The 17890-nt window shown below is 50.8% G+C and overlaps 1 protein-coding gene across 1 annotated transcript in view; it reads right to left on the reverse strand.

Annotated features, from left to right (window-relative positions):
• Positions 1-16457, reverse strand: part of REC114 (REC114 meiotic recombination protein) — a 35726-nt gene extending 19269 nt beyond the window's left edge. The window contains exons 1-2 of the mRNA XM_068144346.1: positions 16260-16457; positions 14327-14416 (exon numbers count right to left, since the gene is read on the reverse strand). Of these exons, the coding sequence (XP_068000447.1) occupies positions 14327-14416; positions 16260-16457 (288 nt within the window). The remainder of the gene's footprint in view (positions 1-14326; positions 14417-16259) is intronic.
• Positions 16458-17890: the final 1433 nt, after the last annotated feature.

The following is a 17890-nucleotide window of genomic DNA, read 5'->3' on the forward strand; positions in this document are numbered from 1 at the left end:
CTCCACAAGCTCTCTGAGGAGCTTGCTCCAGTGGTCTGTGACCCTCACAGTGACAAAGGTCCTCCTCATGTTGAGGTGGAACCTCTTGTGCTGGAGTTTCTATCCAGTGCCCCTTGTCTTGTTCCTCATGGCTATTCCATGTGACCTCAGTCAGTACAGACTGGGTTTGTTCCACCACTCAGAGGCCAGAGAAGGGGAAACCTTCTTGCTCTCTATCTTCTCCTGCAAAAAGAGGTTGGAGTGAGGTAGGAGTTGGTCTCCTTTCCCAAGTAAAATGTGGCAGGATGAAAGGAAACAGCCTCACGTTGCAGCAAGAGAGGTTCAGGCTGGAGAAAAGGAACAATTTCTTCCCCTGAGGGGTCATCAAGCCCTGAAACAGGCTCCTCAGGGCAGTGGTGCTGTTCTCCAGCCTTGGAGGTGTTTAAAAGCTGTGTAGATATGGTGCTGAAGGATATGGTTCAGTGATTGACTTGGCAGTGTTGGGTTAATGGTTGGACTTGATGATCTTAAAAGTCTTCCCCAGCCTAAACTATTCTATGATTCTATGCCAAGAGCCAGGAGCTAGGTGGAGGGTAGGCAATATATCAAGATCATTGTCCAGTTGTGCTTTGACTCTGAACCTGCTCTGGACAAAACTGGCAAAGAAAAGGGTAGTATAGTTGTCCCTCCAGATTGCTGCTGACAGAAGACACAGCAGCTGTGGTCACTGTTCTCCTTGAGCAAGTGACATCCACAACTACTTCAGAGCAAGGCCTGGGCAATGCTGAGCAGCACTGGGCATGAGCAAAGACAGATGGCAGTGTAAGACTGATCAGGGATACAGAGAAAAAGGCAACTAAGAACTGGGCAGGGATGTAAGACCTCAAAACTTATCAGTCTGAGGAGATAAATGGCAGCATTTTGATCATTAATCTTCAGTCACACACACTACTTAGGTCACTCTCCAGGACCACACCTCTAAAGGTACTGCACTAAAGGAAAACACTCTCACGGACCTCTGACAAAAGCCTCTCTGAGGAAGAGCCCTGAGAATTAAGCTGAAGCAGGAAAGCAAAGCAAGATGTTTCCAGACAGTTTAGCAGCAGGTGAGCCAGGACCACCTCTTGCACGGGGCAGAGAAGTCAGTAACACTGGGCCAGCCTTGCACCCATCCAGCCACCAGGAACTGGGAAGTACTTTTGCTCTGATGTTACATTTCAGCACACCAGCAGCTGCTGGACAATGAGGGCTGTGATCTATGTTGGAAGGTATTGTGTGTTATTTAACAATATTTTTATTGCTGGATACTCTGGAAACCCTTTGGTGCTAAGCAACCTAAGAAAACAGGCACAGATTATCCACTTCATGGTAGCTTGCAAGGCCCTCAGGCAGCCCTAGCTTAACTAGAAATGAATAGATAGTAGAGATGTTGCTTGTGTGAGAGTTCAGCTATGCTGGCTTGCATCAACTGGTTTGGATTCACTCATCCTCAGCAGACAGATGTTTGCAAATGAAGCTGAAGTATGTGTCAACAATGGCTTTGGAAGAAAAGCTTTCTTTTGGCCACAGATTTGATATATTCTGCTCTTAAATGGCAAACAAAACTACAGAGAAGACAAAACAAAATCCCAGAATGCCACACATAACACTGCCTTTGCAGGGTGAAAGGAGATGTGAGGAAAACACTGCTCTGGGCAAGGGTGCAGGGCTCTGCTGCTCTGAGCACCCAACCTGTGAGCTTGTCCAGTGCTGCACAGACTGCAGGGATGGAGAAATAACCTGCACCCAGACAGAGCCTGGCACTGCCCACTTACTGTGTCACCCTGTCCAGAACTCCACACCATGGCTCTGCTCACCACTACCTGAAAGGAGGATGGAGTGAGGTGGGTGTTGGTCTCTTCTCCCTAGGACAACTGTTCAGGCTTGGAACTTAACATGGAAGTTCATATGTTCATAGGATGGATTGGGTTGGAAGGAAGACCTTAAAGTTCATCTAGTTCCAGCCCCCATGCCATGGGCAAGAACACCTCCCACCAGCCCAGGCTGCTCAAAGCCTCATCCAACCTGGCCTTGAACACCTCCAGGGAGGGGCATTCACATCAGGTTGGAGCTGTTAGTGCCTCCTTGCTAATGGGGGGAAAGGACATTGGGAGCCTCAGCAGCAGAGCATCCTCCCTGCTTGGCCAACCTGGCCTTGAACACCTCCAGCAAGGGGGCATCCAAAACTTCCCTGGGCAACCTGTGCCAGTATCTCCCCACCCTCACTCTGAAGAATTTCTTCCTCATCTCCAGTCTCAGTCTCCCTTCTTACAGCTCAAAGCCACTGTCCCTCATCCTGTCACTCCCAGCCCTTGTCAAAAAGTCCCTCCCCAGCTCTCCTGTAGCCCCTTTCAGGTACTGGAAGGCTGCTCTAAGGTCTCCCTAGAGCCATCTCTTCTCCAGGCTGAACACAACTCTCCCAGCCTATCCACACAGGAGAGGTTCTCCAGCCCTCTGATCATCTTCCTAGTCCTCCTCTGGACCTTCTCCAACAGCTCCATGTCCCTCTTATGCTAGGGAGATCAGAACTGGAGGCAGAGCTGCAGGTGGGGTCTGAGCAGAGCCGAACAGAGGGGCAGAACCCCCTCCCTGGGATGCTGCTCTCCCTGCTTTGGATGCAGCTGCCTGCTGGGCTGCCAGTGACCATTGCCAGCTCAGGGGGAGTTTGTCACCAACTGATACCCCCAAGTCCTTCTCCAGGCTGTTCTTGAGCCACTCCTTGCCCAGCCTGTTTGTGCACAGGATTGCCCTGACCCAGGTGCAGGACCTTGCCCTTGGGTCTTGATGAAATGCTTGCATAGAACTGAAAATACCAATTTTTACCTCCTTGCCTTCCCAAAATGGAAAGTGACTTCTCATTTTACCCTTTTCACATTAGAATAGCTCTTACTGGGAATTCTGGGTCTCATTAATGACTGGCAAATGGAACTGTGGTTCCAGCTTCAAGTTAGAAGTTGTGGAAATGAAACTTTAAATGCAATTCCAATCAAATCTTCATTCTTACTTTTTAACACACCTAGAAGCAGTTAAGTTTCCTTATTGGTATCTTTTTCTGTGGTCTAAACAAGGCCAAAGACATTAGTGTTGATTCCTGCAGTGTGAGCTGTCTTGAAAATGGGAGTGGAGAGGAGGAGTGTCAACATGACAACCAAAATAGTCCCCAAACATGACACCTTGTAGAGTGGGGGAAGCAGAAAGTTGTCCCTGCAAAAGTGTCCAAGCTCCAAATCAGTATCCAAGTGCATCATGAATAGCATGGTTGGGAAGTGAGAGCACAGCAGGGACCATGTGCTTCAGGAGCTGGGTGTACCTTAGATCTTGGTGCAAGCATTGGTCATCTCATAGAACCATTAAGGCTGATTAAGGCTGGAAAAGACCTCAGAGATCATCAAGTCCAATCTTCTACCCAGCACCTCCATGACCACCAAACCATGTCCCCAAGTGCCATAGCCACAAGTTTCTTGAACACCTCCAGGGATAGGGACTCCACCACCTCCCTGGGCAGCCTGTCCCAATCCCTGACCACTCTTGCAGGAAAGAAATTCTTCCCAATATCCAACCTAAACCTCCCCTGGTGCAGCTTGAGGCCACTTCCTCTTGTTCTGTCATCAGTCACCTGGGAGAACAGGCCAACACCAGCCTCACTCCAACCTCCTCTCCTGGAGCTGTACAGAAGGATGAGGTCTCCTCTCAGCCTCTTCTTCACAGTTGTTAGCCTTTGGGATGTGCTGCCCAGAGAGATGGTGGAGTCCCCAACCCTGGAGGTGTTCAAGAGGGGACTGGATGTGGCACTTGGTGCCATGGTTTAGTAGTCATGAGGCCTTGGGTGACGGGTTGGACTTGATGATCTTTGAGGTCTCTTCCAACCTTATTGATTCTGTGATTCTCCAGACTAAACAACCCCAGTTCCCTCAGCTGCTCCTCCCCAGCCCTGCTCTCCAATCCCCTCACCACCTTTGTTGCCCTTCTCTATAGCCTCTCCAGCACCTCAAACAGGTCCATAATACAGAACAGGAAGTGGAGGGAGGTGAAAGGCCAAACACAAAACCCAAGAAAGCCAGCAGACAGAATGCTAAGTGGAATCAAAACTAAAATGATGTTAAGCTCTGCATTCCCTTTCCCCATGCAATTTGTTTTTACCCCAAATCTCTCAGAAGCTGCATCTTAAATCTTGTTATTAAGCTGTTTGATTTTAGAAGAGCACACACCAGGGATGAACTCATTAAACAGAGTGCTCTGTCCTTAGAGGCAGGAGAGCTGACTGAAGCAGCAAACATGGGACACACACAGCCACCCTCTAGACAACCATGCCCAAGGGACTTGGCCAGCCAGGAGTGTCTGCTGTCAAAGTGCAATGGATTGGGTGCAGGAGTGCATGCTGCCAGGCATCAGCCTTCTGGGAGGAGCTGGGTACAAACTACTGCCCCTTACAGAGTGAAGAGCAAAGATAACCTCCTTACTTAGGACAAACCTTGATCATAGTGAGAAAGGAAGGGTCCAGGGAGTACCTGAGGGGGTCTACAAGAAAGCTGGGAAGTGACTTTTTCCAAGGGCTTGGAGTGACAGGCAAGGGGCAATGGCTTTGAGCTGGAAGAGGGGAGAGAGAGACTGGAGATTAGGAAGAAATGCTTTCCAGTGAGGGTGGTGAGACACTGCAACAGGTTTCCCAGGGAGGCTGTGGCTGCCCCCTGCATGGTGGTGTTCAAGGCCAGGTTGGGTGAGGCCTTGAGCAACCTGGGCTGGTGGAAGGTGTGGAGTGGGGTTGGAACTAGGTGATCCTTCCAACCTAAACCATTCTATAATTCCATGAATAGAGAGCCATGAATAGACTTGTCTTTTCCTGACTTATGCTTTAGAACACCCTTGTGAGGCTGCTTAAAGCCCTTCAGGGCATCCCATTAATAAGCCAAGTTAAGCAATTCCTTCTTTAATTCCTGATACAAAATATGTACTTCCCTAGATCAATACCATAGATTAAACTCCTAACTTCAGGCTAAATACATTTCATTAACAGCTATCACTACTTTTAAAAGGCTGCCCTAATGGCTGGGTTTAGAAGAAGAGGAGAATGAGAGTAGTAAAGATCAGTACCCCATAAAACTCTCTGCTGTTGGCAATCCCCAATACCTAACCATTACACAACAGGATTCTGTCATGAAGGCAAACATAAATGGGGAAGCAGTGCAGAAAGATAGTCAATGTCCCAACAGATCATGCCAAAGGAATGAACAGACTGAAACTGCCACCAAGTTGGGTGGGAGTGTTGATCTGCTGGAGGGTAGGAAGGATCTACAGAGGGATCTGAACAGGCAGGATGGATGGGCCAAGGTCAGTGGAATGAGGCTGAGCAAGTCCAGGTGCTGGGTCCTGCACTTTGGTCACAGCTCCATGAATGCTCCAGGATGTAGGAAGAGTGGCTGGAAACTGCATGGTGGAAAAGGACCTGGAAGTGTTGGTCACAGTTGGCTGAAGATTAAGCCAGTTTGTATTCAGGTGGCCAAAGAACACCACCAGCATCCTGGCCTGGATCAGGAATAGTGCAGGCAGCAGAAGGGCAGTGACTGTCCCCCTGTACTCAGCACTGGTGAGGCCACACCTTGAGTACTGGGTTCAGGTTTGGGCCCCTCGCTCCAAGAAGGACATTCAGGTGCTGCAGTGTGTCTAGGGAAGGGCAACAAAGCTGGTGAAGGGTCTGGAGAACAGGGCTGGTGAGGAGCAGCTGAGGGCCCTGGGGTTGTTTTTTTCTGGAGAAGGGGAGGCTGAGGCTAGACCTGGCTTTTTACATCTCCCTGAAAGGAAGGTGGAGTGAGGTGGGTGTTGGTTTCCTCTCCCAGGCAGCAAACAGAGAAGGTGAGAGGAAGTGAAGAAGGTTTAGGTTGGACATTAGGAAGAGTTTCTTTCACAAAACGTTTGTCAAACCTAGGAAGAGGCTGCATAGGGCAGGGGTGGAGCACCCATCCCTGGGGGGACTGAAAGGCTGTGCAGATGTGGTGCTGAGGGACATGTTTTAGCACCAGATTTGGTGATCTTAAAGGTCTTTTCCAGCCTAAAGGATACAATGATTCTATGATCTTTGACCTGCAGCTGTGCTACTGAATGAGTCAATGAAGCTAAGATTCCATCTAGTCTTTCACAGATCAATCCTAGGACCCTTCACAGAAACCCACCCTCCCTCTAGCACTGCAATCCATTCCCCCTGAGCAGCATTAGCCTGCTCACTTCCCTGGGTTTCCAGCAACTGTCCTCATTTATTGCAGGGGGACCTCCCTCTACCCAAGGCACCCTTGTGAATATCATCTCCAAAGCACATCAGACCCTTAATGGGAAGGTCATGAGTTCAAGCCTGCAGTGGGCAGTAGTGTCCTCCCTACTCTAGTCATGAGGTCTGTGGTGACAGGTTGGACTCGATGATCTTTGAGGTCTCTTCCAACCTTAGGAATGCTGAATACTGAAGATGTGATGCCTGCTTTTCAGGCAGTGCAAAGAGAGCATCAAGAACATCAGAAGGTCTGCTGAATGCTTGCCTAATTAATGAGCTGAAATCTCCTCTCTCCTAAGTACTGCTGGCTTATTAGGAGTCATGAGGGGACCAGGAGGGCACTAAGGATGTTCAGTCTTCGCTTCAAAAGATCAGGTCACAAATCAATTACTCTGGCCTAATTTTATCCTATTAAGCAAGTCCTCTTTGCAATTTCAATTTGTTTAATTTGTGGGATATTCAGAATTCTAGCACCAGAATTAATTGCCTCCAGTAAACCACCAAGATATCATTTTCATGATGTGCTGAGTTGAAGGAAAGAAAGGAAAGAGGGGTTGTGGCAAACAAAACAGGATGTGTCTCAAAGAGTATTGGCCAGAAGTGGATGGAGATGCTGTGGAGCTCTTCCTGTAAAATTCCATTATCTACAGTATGCAAGCAGGAGATTTTTCTCCTGTAAAATATGCAGTCTGTTAGGAAACACTGCAGCAAAAAAAAAACACCACCCCAGGTCCTAAAAACATGTTATGTAATTTAATTCCAAATGAAGAACCCTGAAAACAACAACAAATCCAAATACCCTTTGATGTGCATCACACATCAGAGATTTTTATGTCCCAGGTTGTGAAGTTCCAGTTCCCCTCCCTCCAGTCCATTTGGCTGATCACAAAGTGTATTTTGAGAGGGAAGCAGCAGTTAGGACTGTTCCAAGTATGTCTCTGGCAGTGTCATTAAAGAATACTTCAAGCCATCTTGAACCCATTTCCCATAAGTTTACCATTAAAATGAATCAGTTCTTTGGGCATCTGATGGAAACACTGAAGCTGTCCACCAGTACTCTTAACGGCAGCATGGAAGGGCTCTAATGACTGGTTCTGGACTACTCTCAGACACTATAATCAATTGTTTCAGCCTCACCACAGAGCAAGGTGCACAGCACAAGGTATTTCACTAATCCACCTGGTTTAAAAATGCATGATTGCAGCCTTCTTCTGGGCAAGAAAAGAGTATTGCAGCTTCCATTAGAAGAAAGTTTGCTAGAAGGGAGTACATGAAATATTCCACTCCTTTATTGCTCATGAAAATAATTCTGCAGACTTCTGTAGGTATCAAAAAATAAATCACTTGTTAGGAGATGTGAATATTTTTATTGGTCTTTTATAGATCTGGTTGTCAGAAATGGATCATAGAAGAGCAGAAATGGATCACAGAAGAGTAATAGTCTCACTTGGCTCTGCTACCATTCCTTGAGATAAGAAAGGTTTCTTACACTCCTGCTTTAAGATAATAAAAAGGATTAAGAGAAGACATAAACACATCAATCACACAGGAAAGACTTTGCTATCAAGTCAGGAACACTGGAGTATTCTTCCTAATCATGTTCATCCAACTACTAATGAAAAAAAGATTGCCATTCAGATTCACAGATTGCATCAGTTTGGAAGGGACCCTCAGAGGTCATCGTGTCCAAGCCCCCTGCAGTCAGCAGAGACACCTCCAGCTAGATCGGGCTGCCCAGGGCCACATCCAGCCTCATCTTCAATGTCTCCAGGGACAGGGCCTCAACCACATCCTCAACCACATCTCAGGATCTCAGGTAGTGATAGGACTAGGGGGAATGGCATGAAGCTGGAGGTGGGGAGATTGAGGCTGGAGGGGAGGAGGAAGTTCTTCCCCAGGAGAGTGGTGAAGCCCTGGAATGGGTTGTCCAGGGAGGTGGTCGAGGCCCCGTCCCTGGAGGTGTTTAAGCCCAGGCTGGCTGAGGCTCTGGGCAGCCTGATCTAGTGTGGGGTGTCCCTGCCCATGGCAGGGGGGTTGGAACTAGATGATCCTTGTGGTCCCTTCCAACCCTGACTGATACTATGATACTATGATACTCTCCCTGGGCAACCTGTTCCAGTATTTCATCACTCTCATTGTGAAGAGCTTCTTCCTGATGTCCAACCTAAATCTACCCTGTCCCAGTTTCACACCATCCCTACACAGCTTTTTCCTCTGTGCAAATGGAGTAGAAGTGAATGTTGCATGTAGAAGAAAGGCAGACAGCAAAGAAGATTGCCTGAGTAAATAGATCACCCAAAAGTTAGACCCCCTTCATTTCAGTTGGCAGATGACACTAAGCTGGCAGGAAGTGTTGATCTGCTGGAGAGTAGGAAGGCTTTACAGAGGGATCTGGACAGGCTGGATCAATGGGCCAAAGGCAGTGGGATGAGGTTCAACAAGGCCAAGCGCTGGGTCCTGCACTGGGGTCACAACAACCCCAAGACACTCTGGGCTTGGGGAAGAGTGGCTGGAAGCTTCTAAAAAAGATCTCAGGGTGATGGTTGACAGCCAGCTAAAGATGGAAAGTGGAAGTGTTTAGGAAGAGACTGGATGGGGCACTTAGTGCCATGGTTCAGTTGATTAGATGGTGTTGGGTGACAGGTTGGACTGGATGATCTCAAAGGTCTCATCCAACCTGGTTAATTCTATTCTCTTCTAGTCTGTGAGCTAGTTTGTGCCCAGGTGGCCAAGGTGGCCAACAGCATCCAGGCCTGGATCAGCAGTAGTGTGGCCAGCAAACCTAGAGAGGTGGTCATCTGCTATACTGGCCACTGGTGAGGCCACACCTTCAGTACTGGGTTCAGTTTTGAGCCACTCACTACTAGAAGGACATTGAGGGGCTGAAGCAGGTCCAGAGAGGGACAAAGCTGGTGAAAGGTCTAGAGAACAGGGCTGGTGAGGAGAGGCTGAGAGAACTGGGGTTGGTTAGTCTGAAGAAAAGGAGGCTGAGGAGAGACCTTCTGGCTCTCTGCAACTCCCTGAAAGGAGGCCAGAGCCAGGCGGGAGTTGGTCTCTGCTCAGACAGCAAGTGACAGGATGAGAGGAAATGGCCTTAAGTTTTGCAAGCAGAGGTTAGATTAGATTGGGAGAAATTTCTTCCCTGAAAGGGTTTTCAAGCCTTGGAACAGGCTGCCTAGGGCAGTGGTGGAATCCCCATCCCAGGAGGGATTGCAAAGACATGCAGATGTGGTGCTGAGGGACATGGTTTAGCACCAGACTTGGTAGTGCTGGGTTAATGGTTGGACTTAAAGGTCTTTTCTACCCTGACCATTTCTTTGACCCTATACTGGCTTCACTGAAGAGCAGAGGCACTCTTGTCTTTTGTCCTCCTGAAGCAAAGGTACAAACCAAGATGGTTTGCATCTCCTAATGCCCTGATTTTACTACATTCCTTGCCATTTTTAAAGCAGAAAAGATAAGGACATACCATACTACAGCACTACTCACTGTAAAGCCATTCAGTTTTCCTTGTTACAGATACTGGATGAAACCTTCCTGGGTTTCAAACTGTCACTTAGGATGGCTCATGTTAAAGTTCCTGGGGAAAGGCAGGGGCTCATGCTCTACCATTACCACTGCAGTTGAAGAACACAGTTCAGGACATTCACCAGTGAATGAATTCTTGAATGAACAGTTCAGTTCATTCTTGGATTACTGTTAATGGAGGCAGGGGGGGGGAAAGTCCTTTTATTAATCCATAAGTGGAAACATCACAGAAATACAGTTATTTAAGTTGAGAAGGAACTAGTATCCCTGTGGCACACATCTTGTGCCCCACTCACCATGTTCCTAAGCAGAGGTACAAGGTACAAAGCTAGGATAATTGTTACTCAGTTCCCTCAAAGCCAGGAGCCTCTGGTACATCAAAAGGCCTGAAAAGCAGGGCTTAGAAGATAGATCAAAAGAGTAGACATCAACAACTTAAAGGATGCAGGTACTACACAGAAAGGAAGGGTTGTGTGAGCACATCAGAGGGAATTTCAGCATGAATAGGGCACGTAGGTGTAAGGAAGCATTCAGTAGCCCAGGCCAGGATGCAGCAATGAGAGTGCACAGTAACAGAAGCAGCTGAATCATTCCAACAATGGGAGCATTTTGCTGAGCTTGATAGCTTCCCTCTGGAGCAGAAATGTGTGCATTATCCTCTGTGACAAAATGTCCCTTCTAATGGCCCCCCCACCCCCGCAGTGCAGGGATCTGGGCTGTGACAGATTCCACAGAACTGTGTACACTTAGTGCTGCAAAGCCTGTTTAGATATTGTGACAGGTTTTTGACAGCTCCTGAGAGCTAGAGATGAGAGGGAGATAGAAGCAGTGAGATTAACCATTTCCACAATCTGATTATTTCTGCAGCTACAACACAGACTGCACAGCACTGCAACTCAATAAGGAGCTTACAGTTCACCGGGGGCCTGTTCAGCTGTGCCCAGCTCTGACTACAGGATCTGGCTTGGACCAGTCCCAAGCACAAATCCAGGCTGGGTGCAGTGGGTTGAGAGCAGCCCTGAAGAAAAAACTTTGGGGGTGCTGATTGATGAGAAACTCCCCATGAGCCAGCAGTGCTCTCAAGCAGCTCAGAAGGCAGCTGAGTGCTGGGCTGCATCTAAAGGAGGGTGGCCAGCAAGGCAAGAGAGGGGATTCTGCCCCTTTGCCCTCCTCTGCTGAGACCCCACTTTCAATACTGCATCCAGTTCTGGTGTCCCCAGCATAAGAGGGACACAGAACTGTTGGAGCAAGTCCAGAGGAGGGCCACAAGGATGAGCCAAGGGTTGCAGCACCTCTGCTTTGAGGACAGACTGAGGGACCTGGAGTTGCTGAGCCTAGAGAATAGTCCAGGGGGACTTTATAGCTGCCTTCCAACACCTGAAGAGAACCTGCAGGAAGGCTGCAGAGAGACTTTTCCTAAGGGTGCTCAGCAACAGGACAAGGGGGAATGGTTTTAAGTTAAGACATAGTAGGGTCAGACTGGATCTTAGGAAGAAGTTCTTCAGTAAGAGGGTGGCGAGATTCTGGAATAGGTTTCCCATGCCCCCTCCCTGGAGGCATTCAAGGCCAGGTTGGATGAGGCCCTCAGCAACCAAGTCTAGTTGAGAAGTGTCCCTGATGATTGCTTGATGGCTGCACCCAAGGAGTGGCTGTCAATGGCTCCAGGGCCCAGGGAAGGCCAGGGACAAGCAGAGTCCCTCAGGGATCAGTCCTGGGACCAGGCTTGTTCAACATCTCTGTGGGTGCCATGGACAGTGGCACTGAGTGCACCCTCAGCAAGTTTGCTGCTGACACCAAGCTGTGTGGTGCAGCAGACAGCTGGAGGGAAGGGATCCATCCAGAGGGACCTGGACAGGCTGGAGAGCTGGGCACAAGCCAACCTCAGGAGGTTCAACAAGACCAAGGGCAGGGTCCTGCAGCTGGGTGGAGGCAATCCCAGGCACAAATCCAGGCTGGGCAGGGACTGGCTGGAAAGCAGCCCTGAGGAGAGAGACTTGGGGGTTCTGGGGGAGGAGAAGCTCACCAGGAGCTCTCAGTGTGCACTTGCAGCCCAGAAAGCCAAGCAGAGCCTGGGCTGCAGCAGGAGAAGTGTGGCCAGCAGATGCAAGGGAGGTGATCCTCCCCCTCTGCTCAGCTCTGGGGAGACCCCACCTGGAGTCCTGCCTCCAGTTCTGGAGCCCCTATGACAAGAGGGATCTGGAGGTGCTGGAAGGTGTCCAGAGCAGGGCCAGGAGGAGGAGCAGAGGGCTGGAGCTGCTCTGCCGTGAGGACAGACTGAAGGAGTTGGGGCTGTTCAGTCTGGAGAAGAGAAGGCTCCGAGGTGACCTCATTGTGGCCTTCCAGGATCTGAAGGGGGCTACAGGAAGGCTGGGGAGGGACTGCTCAGGATCTCAGGCAGTGATAGGACTAGGGGGAATGGAATGAAGCTGGAGGTGGGGAGATTGAGGCTGGAGGGGAGGAGGAAGTTCTTCCCCATGAGAGTGGTGAAGCCCTGGAATGGGTTGTCCAGGGAGGTGGTTGGGGCCCTGTCCCTGAAGGTGTTTAAGGCCAGGCTGGCTGAGGCTGTGGGCAGCCTGATCTAGTGTGGGGTGTCCCTGCCCATGGCAGGGGGGTTGGTTGATCCTTGTGGTCCCTTCCAACCCTGACTGATACTATGATACTATGATGGCAGGGAGGTTGGAGTAGATGATCTCTGAGGGTCTAGCCAAAATGTTTTCATGTTGTACGAGTGCATTTCACACCAGCTCAGTTCTGTGCACACAGAACCCACCTGCAGAACGATCCCAGCTTGATGTACTCAAAGGGGCACCCAAAGGAACTGACAGCCAGAGTGGAAAATGCTCATGGCACCAGTTTTGTGTAACACTTCTCTCATGCTCAATAGAAAGCTGTTGGTGTTGGCCTTAAAGTTGGCACAGAAGCATTGCCAAAAGAAATGTTTGAAAAGAACAACTTTGTTTTTTCTCCCTCCTTTTAAACTCTAGCATTGCATCTTGGTCAGATCTACCAAGCATGTCTGTTCCACCTCGTCTCTGCACCCTCAGGCTTACTGCAGTGTCTGGAAGTGTCTCTGAGAAGCTGAAACAGACCTGACAGAACTCAGAAATTCCTCATCTGGCCTTTCAAGGCAGCTGCCTGAAAGCTTCACTAGCCACTGAACCTAAGAGCTGCAAGAAAGTGCTTTTCTCAGCCAAGTCCCCTGAAAGCTTTGCTTGTGCTGCCTGCACTCCTCCCTCATGGCAGCACGCTTCCCTCTGCCCGCTGTTCCCTGCCAGGTTCAGTCCTTGCCAGAGCTACAACTTTTGTCTGAACTGGGTTTGGGTTTTTTTGCTCCTTAGTTGGTTATTAAAACTTACTTTCAGTTAGCCTTTAGATGGCTATTCCAAGGGCATTCTAGAGGGTAGTGTAAGTCTAGTAAACAGTTACAGACTGAAACAGGACCAGCCCCAGCAGGGGTGCACTCTGAGCTGAATTCAGTTAAGAGAGGGCAGCAAGGCTCATTGCAGTTGCATTTCTTTTCACTACTGGGACTTTCAATTGCTCCATCCTTCTTTCTTATTCAACACAAGTGCTGAAATACTTGCCAGGTTCCATTTGCACCTTATCTAAGAATGAATATTCATCTTGTCCTCATTAAATAGGGGAGCCATACAGCATGCCTTGTATGAGGGCTACCCAGACTGACAACTGACAGCTGTCTGGTAGCTCACTCATCACTCAACACCCTTTCAAGGCCAAACAAATTCCAAGGCTATCCTTGGTTCTAACCCTCTACTCAAGGGTTTTCTGTAAGTTTAAGACCTCTTAAGGCACACAGTAAAAACTAATTTGGAAGCTTATACATCATATTTACAGCTACAGCATGGTCTCTTCTACATTCTATAGTATAAAAAAGGTCAGATCTACCAAGCATGGTCAGATCTTGGTCAGATCTACCAAGCCTGTCTGTTCCACCTCATCTCTGCACCCTTAGGCTGTGACTGTTACTGCAGTATCTTAAAGTCTTTGTATCTTAAGGCCACATCACCTCCCAGTGGTTTGTAAAAGCTTTCTACTGCATTTATCAGCCAATTCCTATTTCTTATCATGTTTAGTATCACAGAATTGTCAGGGTTGGAAGGGACCTCAAGGATCAGCCAGTTCCAACCCCCCTGCCATAGGCAGGAACATCCTCCTCTAGATCAGGTTGCCCAGAGCCACCTCCAACCTGGCCTTCAAAACCTCCAGGAATGAGGCTTCCACCACCTCCCTGGGCAACCTGTATCAGTGTCTCACCATCCTCATGGTGAAGAACTTCTTCCTGACATCTAATTTAACTCTACCCTAGATTCTAACTATAACTGTGGGTAGTAATATTCTGACAAACATAAAGAGGAAGCAGCACAAGAGAATTACCATGAGCAAAAATAAAATGGGACAGCTTCCTTTCAGTGAGAGATTACACCAAGCTGAGAAGGGAAACAAAGCTGATGCTGATGGTAATATCAAAGGAGAAACGTTCTTTATACATGAGAAACTTACCAGGACTGTTCGCCCCTGGGAAATGAAGAAATGGCCAGAGACCACAATGGTAAGGGTAAGATGGCCTGACTCCTCACTTGATTCAAAAACCTTTAAAAAGATACACAGAACAAAGATCTGATCCTGCCAGCACAGTATCTGTATGTTCCAGCTGTTCTGCAAAGTAAAAGGTTTCAAAGGTGGGTGCTGGGGGACAAGAAGCTCAACATGAGCTCTCAATGTGCACTTGCAGCCCAGAAAGCCAACCAGAGCCTGGGCTGCAGCAGGAGAAGTGTGGCCAGCAGGGCAAGGGAGGTGATGCTCCCCCTCTACTCGGCCCTGGTGAGACCCCACCTGGAGTACTGCCTCCAGTTCTGGAGCCCCTATGACAAGAGGGATCTGGAGGTGCTGGAAGGTGTCCAGAGCAGGGCCAGGAGGATGAGCAGAGGGCTGGAGCTGCTCTGCTGTGAGGACAGACTGACGGAGTTGGGGCTGTTCAGTCTGGAGAAGAGAAGGCTCTGAGGTGACCTCATTGTGGCCTTCCAGGATCTGAAAGGGGCTCCAGGAAGGCTGGGGAGGGACTGCTCAGGATCTCAGGCAGTGATAGGACTAGGGGGAATGGAATGAAGCTGGAGGTGGGGAGATTGAGGCTGGAGGTGAGGAGGAAGTTCTTCCCCATGAGAGTGGTGAAGCCCTGGAATGGGTTGTCCAGGGAGGTGGTTGGGGCCCTGCCCCTGGAGGTGTTTAAGCCCAGTCTGGCTGAGGCTCTGGGCAGCCTGATGTAGTGTGGGGTGTCCCTGCCCATGGCAGGGGGGTTGGAACTGGATGATCCTTGTGGTCCCTTCCAACCCTGACTGATACTATGATACCACAAGTCAGGTGTGGAACTTACCTCTCCCTCAGTCTTGCAACCTTCCCTCCCCCCCCCCCGACAGGCGGCACATTTAACTGTTGTGTTTTGTCACCAATTATAACTCCATAAAGAGACTTAGCTACTTTAAATGACCCTCTGGACTTTTCCACCTTGGTTTTTAATCATGGTCACTGCTGAAGGAGTGAAAAAAACCAACGTGGGCCACTAACATATCATTGGTGTGTTGGGGATGATGCTGAGGGGCCTGGAGCAGCTCTCTGAGGCAACACTGAGAGACCTGAGTCTGTTCAGCCTAGAGGAGACTGAGAGGGAATCTCCTCAGTGCTCAGCAAGAGTGAAAGGGTCAGGGGGCAGGAGGATGGGGCCAGATACAAACTGGAACCCGGGAGGTTCCATCTGAGGATGAGGAAAAAAATTCTTTGCTGTGAGGGTGCTGGAGGCCTGGAGCAGGCTGCCCAGAGAGGCTGTGGAGTCTCCTTCTGCAGAGAGACCCCAACCCCACCTGGCCACTGCGATGCTGGGCCGGCTGCGCAGGGTGACCCTGGTTAAGCAGGGGGGTTGGGCTGGATCACCTCCAGAGCTCCCTTCCAACCCTGATATGCCGGGGGGTTTGGGGATTTCAGAGCATTTCAGAATCACAGAACCAGCAAGGCTGGAAAAGACCTCAAAGATCATCAAGTCCAACCTGTCACCCAACACCTCATGACTGCTAAACCATGGCACCAAGGGCCACATCCAATCCCCTCTGGAACACCTCCAGGGATGGGGACTCCACCACCTCCCTGGGCAACACATTCCAATGGCCAACAACTCTCTCTGTGAAGAACTTTCTCCTCACCTCCAGCCTAAACTTCCCCTGGCACAGCTGGAGACTGTGTCCTCTTGTTCTGGTGCTGCTTGCCTGGGAGAAGAGACCAACCCCCACCTGGCTAATGCACGAAGCAAAACCGCTCCTAATTCCTGTATTAGTTCCGGACTTGCAAAAGGCAGCCTGGAAGGCCCTCACAAGAGCTGGCTACACAGCGGCCTCCCCAGCCCCACCGGAGACAGCTCCCACCCCACCCCCACCCCGCCCGTCACCTTCCAAGAGGTGTTTTGCCCTTCACTGTCGCCATCCCTGGGGGGTAAGAAGCGGCCGTAGCGCTTCAAGGGCCACGTCCTGGCGCTGCCGAGGAGAGAGGCGTCGCCGGCGGGGCCGGGCGCAGACGAGCTCGGCGCCTCGCCTGCCACCGCCATGCCGGGCGCTGAGGGGGCTGCGGGGAACCGCAGGGAGGGCATCGCGCCGGGAGCTTGGGCGGGAAGCAGGAGCCAATAGGAAGGGGGGAGCGCGCGGGTGTGGGGGAATCGTTCCCCAATCAGCGGGCGGCACAGACACGAGAGCCAATCAGGCAGCGCCTCCGGCCGCCTCTGGTCCTGCGCTAGCGCTCGGTGTCACGAGCCGGGGCGCTGGTGCTCCGCTCCCCTCAGGGGTGCTCCGCGGCGGCTTGAGTCCTGCTGTCACGTTTTGTGTTCCTTCGGGGGTGTCTTGATTCTCCGGGGGCTGCAGCCTCCCTTTCTCGCAGCCATCCTCCTGCCGTACCGATGTGGCGGAGCCGCCCGGCGGTGCCGAGGGCGAGCGAAGCGCGGGGCCCGCGGCCGCCATTTTGGGGGGGGGCGCGAGGGGGAGCCCTCAGGGCAGCGCAGCGACGAGGAGGCAGCGCTGGAGCCGCCCGCGGGCCGCGAAATAGCTCTGGGAGCCGGACCTGGCGGCGTCCTGCCCCTGGTGAAGTATGCCCAGGTCCCCCTAGAGCAGCTGCCTGAGCGACCTTTTAGTTTCTTTGTGCAAGCGCTGTGCTGACTTCACAGAACATCAACAACGCCTCCGTGGTACCTGAAGCGAGATGTGTCGAAACATCACAAAGCATCTCTTTGGGCAACTTGTTAGCTAGCCCAGATCTGCTCAGCTGGGCTAACTAATCAAAGTGACACTCCTTTCCAGTTTTTCTCCCTCCCTGCTCTTACGTTGCCTCTGGAATTGTGTGGCACTACACTTGAGGAATAAAGAGCGGTGGTGAAATGGCTCACAACAGCCCTGCACTTAGGGGTCTCTTTTTTTACTGTATCAGTCAGGGTTGGAAGGGACCACAAGGATCATCCAGTTCCAACCCCCCTGCCATGGGCAGGGACACCCCACACTAGATCAGGCTGCCCAGAGCCTCATCCAGCCTGGCCTTACCTCCAGGGACAGGGCCCCAACCACCTCCCTGCACAACCCATTCCAGGGCTTCACCACTCTCATGGGGAAGAACTTCCTCCTCCCCTCCAGCCTCAATCTCCCCACCTCCAGCTTCATTCCATTCCCCCTAGTCCTATCACTACCTGAGATCCTGAGCAGTCCCTCCCCAGCCTTCCTGGAGCCCCCTTCAGATCCTGGAAGGCCACAATGAGGTCACCTCAGAGCCTTCTCTTCTGCAGACTGAACAGCCCCAACTCCTTCAGTCTGTCCTCACAGCAGAGCAGCTCCAGCCCTCTGCTCCTCCTCCTGGCCCTGCTCTGGACACCTTCCAGCACCTCCAGATCCCTCTTGTCATAGGGGCTCCAGAACTGGAGGCAGTGCTCCAGGTGGGGTCTCCCCAGAGCTGAGCAGAGGGGGAGAATCACCTCCCTTGCCCTGCTGGCCACACTTCTCCTGCTGCAGCCCAGGCTCTGGTTGGCTTTCTGGGCTGCAAGTG

The sequence above is a fragment of the Melanerpes formicivorus genome, unplaced genomic scaffold (assembly GCF_026170545.1).
Source record: "Melanerpes formicivorus ecotype bairdi unplaced genomic scaffold, bMelFor1.0.p_v2 SCAF_10, whole genome shotgun sequence".
NCBI lineage: Eukaryota > Metazoa > Chordata > Aves > Piciformes > Picidae > Melanerpes > Melanerpes formicivorus.